This window comes from Nestor notabilis, unplaced genomic scaffold (assembly GCF_000696875.1).
Source record: "Nestor notabilis isolate BGI_N333 unplaced genomic scaffold, ASM69687v1 scaffold22437, whole genome shotgun sequence".
Lineage (NCBI taxonomy): Eukaryota > Metazoa > Chordata > Aves > Psittaciformes > Psittacidae > Nestor > Nestor notabilis.
Window position 1 is genome coordinate 537 of NW_009938133.1, and position 8,335 is coordinate 8,871.

At 56.8% G+C, this 8,335-nt stretch overlaps 1 protein-coding gene across 1 annotated transcript in view; it reads left to right on the forward strand.

Annotated features, from left to right (window-relative positions):
• The window catches only part of LOC104409344 (NEDD4-like E3 ubiquitin-protein ligase WWP2), a gene marked incomplete at both ends in the record, with an annotated part of 24,173 nt that overhangs the window by 376 nt on the left and 15,462 nt on the right, over positions 1-8,335 (forward strand). The window contains 2 exon segments of the mRNA XM_010019183.1: positions 6,138-6,404; positions 7,199-7,295. Of these exon segments, the coding sequence (XP_010017485.1) occupies positions 6,138-6,404; positions 7,199-7,295 (364 nt within the window).

The following is an 8,335-nucleotide window of genomic DNA, read 5'->3' on the forward strand; positions in this document are numbered from 1 at the left end:
GGGACAGCAGCTACAGCATAAAGGCAGCCATTCAGGGCTTGCGCTGCGCAAGCGGCTGAGCAGGGCTGGAAAAGGCTCAGTCTGTCTTTTCCAAGCACAGCTCTGCTGCTTGTAAGACACAGACCTGGTATTGAGTGGGGAGAGGGGCCTCCTGTGCCCCGGGAGCATATGGGGCTGGTTCAGACTCTCCCCAGTGCCAGGGGTCGGGGTGAGCTGGCACTCACCCTTGGCACTGTGTAACTGTGAGGGTGTCCCCTGTGTGGACAGGCTGTGCCCCTGGGTGGCACCTTGTCTTGCTGGGGCAATGAGGGCCCCATGGGGAGCTGTGCTGCTGCTGCCACCACCGTCACCTCGCAAAGCCAATGGGGTCCTGAACGTGCCCCCTGGATAGTTGCAGGGCTGGGCTGCCTGTTGCTTGGGCTGTTCCTGTCAGGAGATCTGCATTGGGGGTCTCTGCCCCAGGACACCCTCCTTGCAGCTTTTTCTTCCCGAGGTGTGTCAATGCCGTGCCAGGCTCCTGGAGCTGCTGCTGCCCTACCTGCCTGCTCCTCTGCAGGGGCACAATCGGCTCTTTCATTAGCGGGCCTCCCAGGGGGCTGTGTGGAAAATGAATGGAAAAGGTAACTGGCTGGTGTTGCTTGTCTGTTAGCATCCACCAGGAAAAACGTGTCAGATTTTTCCTTGACACCGAGGGCTGGGAGGGAGGATTCTTAAAGCTGCAGAGCGTGCCCTGCTGGGAAGATGCTGTGGGCTGAGGGCAGCCAGCACTGCTGTGGTCAGCCATGTGCTCTTGTTTTCCCTTCTTGTCTAGCCTGGAGCCTGCTCCCTTCTCTCCTCTGCAGAATGCTGCTTGGCCTTTGCTGCAGCTCTCACTGGGCCAGAGGCTGCTGCTGGTCCCACAGTGGCCCCATGAGAGCCTGCATCCCTGGGAGACCCCTTCCTTGAAAGGGCTCCTTGCCTGCAGCCTGGGGAAGTGGGCAGGTCACACAAGGGTGTGCGAAGGGCATTTGGGATTTCAATCCATCCCAAGTCGGACATTTAGTGTTTTGATGCAGCCCACAACCCTCTGCCTGGGGAAGGCAGTGAAATTCGTGTGGACGCTGCTGCTGGTGGGGGCCTGGCCATTCCCTCCCCCATTTTCTCCCCTCCTGCATGTTCAGCAGAAGTGTGCAGTCCCCAGGGCTGCTCCTGCTAGGCAGCAGACATGCTTTCTAGCTTAGATGAGTTTGTAATGGCTTTGTTGAGGTTTTCTGTAAGTTACTGAGAAGTGAGTGTAGCTTTGGCCTTTGGTTTGTGTTCCTGTAGTTGTTCTACTTGGTGCAGAAGACTTGTTCTGGTTGATCTGCTTTTGAACAGGAGTGGTGTTCTTGCTGCTGGTGACGTCTGTGGCAGAGCATGCAGGGCTCCTGCCTGCCAGGAAGGTGCTGGAGCTCCCCTGTTCTTTCCCTCTGTTGGCCCTCTTGCCAAGCACGCCTCACTTCAGGTGGAAGAGTCTCAGCTTTGAGGCTCAGAGCCTGGAAAAAGAGCTTAGTGGGGAGCCTGGTCAGGCCTGAGCTCCCAGTAAGACTGGGAGAGCCTGTTGGAGCTAACAGCCTGAACTGTTGGACTGGAGCTCCTGCTTCGGGTGGGTCCAGCCTTGCTTTTCAGTGCTTCCCAATGCCTTGGCAGTGCCTCCAGGGTCTCTCCTCTGGCAGGCAGCACCTTCCTGCTTTCAGAGGGGATTGCTGGCGAGGGATGAGCAAGAATGGGCTCAATTGCAGCAATCGAGCTGGAGCCTTCCACAGAGCTGAGCTGCTCCCAGGCGCCGGTAAAACAGCCAATCCACAATGGCAGAGCCCCCTGCCCCGGCCCCCGAGCCCTGCCTGCTGCAGAGGCACGTCTTTGTTCCCAGGCTCTGGGAGCTCCTCACCGGCCCTTCCCGTGGGGCTGGCCTCGCACCATGGTCTGTGTGGAGGCTGATGCTTGGCCTTGCTGGTTTCTGCTGGTCCTGCCGAGTGCCCAGCAGTGCGTGTCCGAGCCGGGCTGCAGCCCACAAATGAAAGTGCTCTCTTCTATTGCTTGCTGCTCGGGTTGCGAGTTCCACCAGGAGGCTCCAGTTTCTGGAGTGGCACCACATGCCAGGGCTTTACAGACCCTGCACAGCTTTTTCCTTCCCTGCTGCTGTGCCCCAGGCAGAGCTGCTGGAGCTGGACCTTGTAGGACCCTCCAGGGAGCCAGCAGCGACCCCTAAACCTCTGGAAAGCCGCAGCTTTTCCCCTGGTTGTGGATGTAATGTGTAGGGAGCTCTGCTGTGTGCTCCAGCAGCAAAGGCTGTTAGCAAGGAGTCATGAAGGCAAAGGCTCAGGCCAGCTGATGCGAGTGTTCAGCAAGCTGGCTCTGTAGTGGCTGGGCCATGGTCTTATGGGGCTGGTCATCCAAGCCAGGAAGTCACAGTGAGGACTGGACTGTGCCTAACCTGCGTCACCTTCTGGGTGTCATGTCCCAAGTGTCCTGCAGAGCTGATGGGACTGTGACCACCAGCACTGTCCCCATGCCCTGGCCATCTCTTTGGGTGGGAGGCTGCTCTTGTGCCCAAGCCAATGTGTCAGCGCGGTCCACTGGCTCTGGTCCTCCTGTTCCCTGTCAGGGCTGGTTTTGTAGACAACCAGCTGTGCCTGGTCAGAGCCAGTGGGCTTCTGACCAGGCCTTCTCCTCCCATCTTGTCTTCTCTCCCAGGCATGTGATGGTTCAGAGGAATGAAGCAGAAGTCTGATGTTCTCCTGGTTATACCTGGCAGATAAATGGAGTGGGACACATTTGTCTCTAAGCTGCTTGTGGCTGAGACTGGGCCAGCAGCATGAGTAAAGCTTCCACTGCCTGGGGAGGCTTAAATTTTACCCGGGACACTAAACATTATCTGTTCCTCTGTGGTATAGGAGTGGCTGTGGAAGTCCAGCTTTCCCCCTGCTTCTTCCTGGGGGGGCCTGTAGCAACAGCATGGAGTCATTCTTTTGGCTGCAGGTATGTACAGTGGTTAAGGAAAGAGCACCAGGGAGGTGGGTGCTGCCCACCCACCAGCCCTGAGCTCTGGGTAGCATGGGGGACCCTGAGACCCCAGGCAAGCCAGGGTGGCTTGGTGCTCCCACTAATGTATTTGCTGCCCTGCCTTTTCTGTCTGGTGCCAGGGTGCTTTTGGGCATGGTTCTGGCTCTGGGATTTGATTCTTCTGTGGATTGATGAAGGCACAAGTAGCTTGCTGTTTTTTGGGTAGCCCAGAGGATCTGCTTATCTTCTGGCCGCATAAGCAGCAGTCGTGGCTGCTCTGGAGGGGTGACAGTGGGTACAGATTTGTTTGTGTGGAGCTGTTTGAGTGGAAACTGGGCTTTGCAAACAGTGGAGCTGTGCAAAGAGGGTTTGGGAGCTGAGAGGGCGGGAAGCACTGTGCCTGTCTGGGAATGGTCCTGGCTGCATCCTCACCCCACCCAGGGAAGGGGCAGTGGGGCTGCTCCCTGGTGCTTGTGCCCGCGGGTGTCAGATGTGTGTGGTTCCAGGCGGTCCCGCAGGGCTCGGGCTCAGCCCGGGGCCGTTATCGCACTGGCTGCTACCAGCTTCGTTTGGTGGAACTGTAAATCCGCTTTAATGGGCTGGGTGGGAATTGCAGCTCACTCCTGCTAAATGGGAGCTCTGATGCTGCGTGCGGGGCACTGGAAGTAGCTGAACTGAGACCTTATTCAGGCCCAAATCACCCCCAGACCCCCTCCCAAAATAATAATAATCCTTCTGACATTCTGGCTGCCGTCAGGACACAGGCAGCCTTTGTGCTCAGCCGCTCAGGGGACCCTCTGTTGGTGCAACAGCAATGTCCCTTTGTGTGCCCCACGTGCTGGATGGGGACAGTGAATGGAAGGTTCTGCTTGTGTTTATTTTCTTTAAAGAAGCTGAAGGAGGTGTAGGGGGGAGAAGGAAGCTGGCTGGGAGGTTCGTGTTCACATCCTCCGCGTGGAGACACCTTGTCTTAGCTCCTGCACTGCCGCCCCTTGGCCGGGCATTGGCACAATGAGGGCTTGTGTGGCTCCAGCGGGAAGAGCTGCGTGCACAGGGGATGGAGGGGACCCCTGGAGCGGGCGGGCATGGCTTCCGCATGGCTCCAAGAAAGTGTAAATTCCTATGGCTTGGAGCAGCCAGGGAGAAACAGGGTCTGGATTTGTTCAGGGTTTTGGCTGTGCTCAGTAGCATCTTCTGTCTCAGGCTCTTAAAACTGAGATCAGTTCCCTTTGGAAGCAAACTGAGAGTAACTCCTCTAGGCAGATGGGTAAGAGCAAGCTTAGCAGAATCTCTTGATGGTTGATTGGTGGGTAATGAGCAACAGAGTCGGGCTCCAACCTCCACGCTGTGCCCTGTGAGCGTGGGCTCCTGCTGTGCCTGGGCACTGTGGGCACCTGCCTCCCATGCACTAAAAACCTGAGATCCTGTCACAAGATCCATGTGTCCTGCAGCCCTGTTGTCACTACAGACTCCTGGGGCCCTGCCAGCATGTCTCACCTCGGAGCTAGAGACGGGATGAGGGGTCCATGGGGAGCGGACTGTCCTCCTCTTGCTCCCACTGGCAGGTACCGCACCCTGTCCCTGCAGCAGACCGGGACAAAGCAGGTTGCTAAAAAATGGTGCCATTGTGTCATGAGCAATCTGTGTATAATAAGAATATTATTTGAGTAAATGAGTCAGAAAGTGCCTGGGCTGGTGTCCCATGCTGGCACAGCCAAACTGTTCTGCACTTCTGTGGCAGAGCTGGGTGTCTTTGTCCTGCTGGCTCCAGCAGACATTGCTGCGATGGTGCGAGAGCCCAGCCTGCCTGTGGCATTGAGCATCATGGTGTTCTGTTGATTGTGGGCACTGAGGATCATGTTCTGTGGGGATGCAGCCCTGCAATAGGTCTGCAGGGGTGGAGGAGGCTGTGGGAGGCCTGCAGGCAGCCCCTCTGCACTGCATCTTGCTTCAGCCATGCCGTGTGCTGGTGGCTTCCCAGCTTCCCCAGGTTGGGGACAACGCTGCTGCTGTCTAGGGAGCTGTCAGGAAGCCTCGGAGGAGCTGGAAGGGTTGTTAGTGGGTGTTCAGGCTGCAGGGCTGTGCCTGCCAACACGTGTCAGTGAAATAGGCAGGCACTGGTTCTCAAAGCGCTTCTGGGTGCCCTGGTGTATGGCACCGTGCAGGTCATCAGCTCCCCTTACCTGTCACTCCAGCCCCTTGCTCCGTGCCCAAGTGATGCTTCCAGGGCTGTTACCTCTGGCAAAGCTGTGGTGCCCAGCTGTGCGGGTGCTGAGGCTGGCAAAGCCTTGCCAAGCTGCTGGAGCCAAATTGGCTGGTGAGGAAGGGGAGTGGAACTGGCAGCTGTCTCCAACAGCCTTCCCAGCCCATGTCACCCGCTCCAGAAGCTCCTGTGAAGGTGGTCTGGTGCTGCAGCCCTTTGTGCTGGTTTCATTCAGTAGAACTGATATGCAGGGATGGTGATGGAGGGATGTGCTTGGGGTTTTTCTTTGCTGCTTGCCTGGGTTTTCTAGGTGGCATGAGGATACCCCTGCTTCTGAAAGATGCTGCTTTTTCTTCTGCAGCAGGCCAGGGCTTGAGGCGTCATTTAGCATGTAGCCATCAGCTTGCTTCATGTCCTAGGCATCTGCTGTACTTGCCCTCATGCAGAGCCCTTCTTGCCCTGTGTGTTGTGCCAAACCAGCTGAATCCCTCGGCTTTCCTGCCACGGTCACCCCTACAGCTCCAGCTTCTGGATCTGTGAGCGATGGTGGACTCAGCTGCCGCAGCGAGGGCCCCAGGGGCAGCTGCATCCCCATGTAACAGGGTGGTGGGACCCCACTTTCTGAGCTGGCGAAGAAGGGTCTTCCTTGGGAGCTGGGGGTGGGGGGGCTGGCTGGGCGTCCTCTAGTGGTGCTTATAGGTACATGGAGGTGTGGGGCCGTTGCTGGTGGTACTTGCTCTGAGGGAGTGGGCACATTGTCCTTTGGGAATGCTGGAAGGCTTGGAGGGGACCAGGAGACTGACATTCCATCCCATGGGGGAGCTGGGGTGGTGGAGCCATCCTCCATCACGCTGGCATCCTGAGTGATGACTGCTTGGTCTCTTTCTCCATGTCCTCTCATCTCCCACAGTGGAGAACAGGCAGCTGACCCTGGACCTGCAGACAGAGAACAAAGGCAGCGTTGTCTCCGTCGGAGAGCTGACGATTTTCCTGGATGGGCCCACTGTTGATCTGGGAAGCCTGCCTAATGGCAGTGCCGTGACAGAGGGCGAGTGCTGCCCGGCTCCACATGCATGCGGCAGCTCTGCGCTCGAGGCAGTGAGCAGCAGCGGGGCTGAGAGCACCCTCGGCACCCCCGAGCCAGTGTCCCAGTGCCAGCAGCCACCTCCTCTGCCAGGTAAGGCTCTGGCCCCTGCCCAATCTAGGTTTGCGCACAGGCTCCTGCAGGAGCGAGCGTGTGGTGCGGCAGGAGCGGGAGCGTCAACAGGTTCACACCCTGCCTGCACAATGGCCTGAGAGGAGAGGCCCTGCTCCAGCCCTCTACCAGTTGCCTGTGTGGCTCAGCCCCTTCCCTTGCTGTCCTGTGTGGACTGGGGAAACGGCTTCTGTATGTAATGAATCCAGAAAAGGGTTCCTGTGGCAGAGAGTGTGCAGAGACATTGACTGGTATTTGCCAGGGGAGTGAGCAGAGCTTGTGCTGGACAGGGGCTGCTGCTTTGCTTTCCTTTAGCTCCTTCTCTTTCTCACTAGGAGTTGAAGGGTGCTGGGGCACCGGAACAGGATGCCCAAAGAAGTGGTAAATGCTCCATCCCTGGCAGTGTTCAAGGCCAGCTTGGACAGAGCCTTGGGTGTCTAGGATGAGGTGGGGTGTTGGAACTGAATGATCTTAAGGTCCTTTCCAACCCTAATTATTCTATGATTCTGTGAATCTATGATTCTAAATGTGGGAGTCATAAATGCGGCCACTCTCCTGGTAATACCAGTTCTGCATTTACCTTCCTAGTGCTGTGCTTGGAACCACGGGGCACTGTGGGGATGGGCTATGCCATGGCACAGCAGAGGACAAGGAGAGCACCTCAGTGTAAAAGTAGTGGTCCTTGCGTGTTGGTGGGTCTCTTCTGGAAGGAGGAAGGGAAGGAAGGAGGGGTGTTCCAATCATTTTCTTCACACATTTTTTCTTCACCCATTCAGAGTCCCAGCTGCCTGGACGGGACAGCAGCAGCATGGCTACAGCCACGGAAGGCAGACACCAGCCTCCCAGTGCAAACTGCTTTGGAAGCAGACCAAGGTAAGGGTCCTCACAGCTCGATTATCAGTGGTTGCTAGGACCTTGAGGCAGTCTGGAGTGTCCTTGTGCGGCGGATGCTGCTCTGGATCTCCCAGTGAACCCCAGCAAAGCAGCCCACAGGAGATTTGGAGCAGACTAACCTCCTGAAGGACAACAGACTGGGAGGTGGTGGGGGTGGCCATACCGCTGAGGTGCAGCTGACGTAAGCCTCTCTTGAAGTATTTATTTCTCAAGGATCATCAGGTCTGTGATGGCCCTGACAGTTTCCACTAGTTGCTCTATTGACAGCTGAAGGAATGGTCCATTGGGGAGATGGGGCAGGCTGTGACCAAGCAAATGAGCTGGTCTGCAGGGGTCCCTTCCCATTGTTACGGGCACCCTAGCTCTTGCCTTAAGCAAGGCACTGGGCCAGGCTGGAAAGCACAATGCCCCTGTGGGTGATGGTCACAGGGGACGCTTCGGAAGGTCCAGGGAGAGCAGGAGAAGCAGAGCAAGCAAAGCTGCAGGGAAATAACAGCTGCTTCCAAAGGAAATGAGCTGCTTGGGCACCAGGCCATCCTCTGCCTGGCACTGTGCCCTTCCTTGCCTTCTTGCTGGGCTGGAGTGGTTCAGTGCTGCTCCTTTTGGAGCTGTGGTTATTGAGAGACGTGTCACGCTGTCGACATGGAGTTGAATTTAACACCTATTTATATTTCCAGAGCATGGCAGTGGCCCAGCAGCCTATACAGATGTTCTGGTTAGAAGTGTGCCTGTAGAGAGGGTGCCTGCAGCCTGCCTGATGTGAGGTCTGCATGCCCTCAGGCTTAGGAGCACTCCCAGCAACAAGCCCCACACCTCCAGCTCTAAAAAACACATACAAGAGATGAGTGAAAGGGAGAAATGGTTTTGACTCTGAAAGGAGACCCTGTCCTTCGTATTGTGTGTTCATCTCCCACCAAGGAGGGAGTGGGATGGGAAATTGGGATCGAGTTGCTGAATGCAGTTTGTGCCCTTTTGTTGTGGTTGCTCCTCTTGACTCCTGCTGTCCCGGGTTTAAAGTC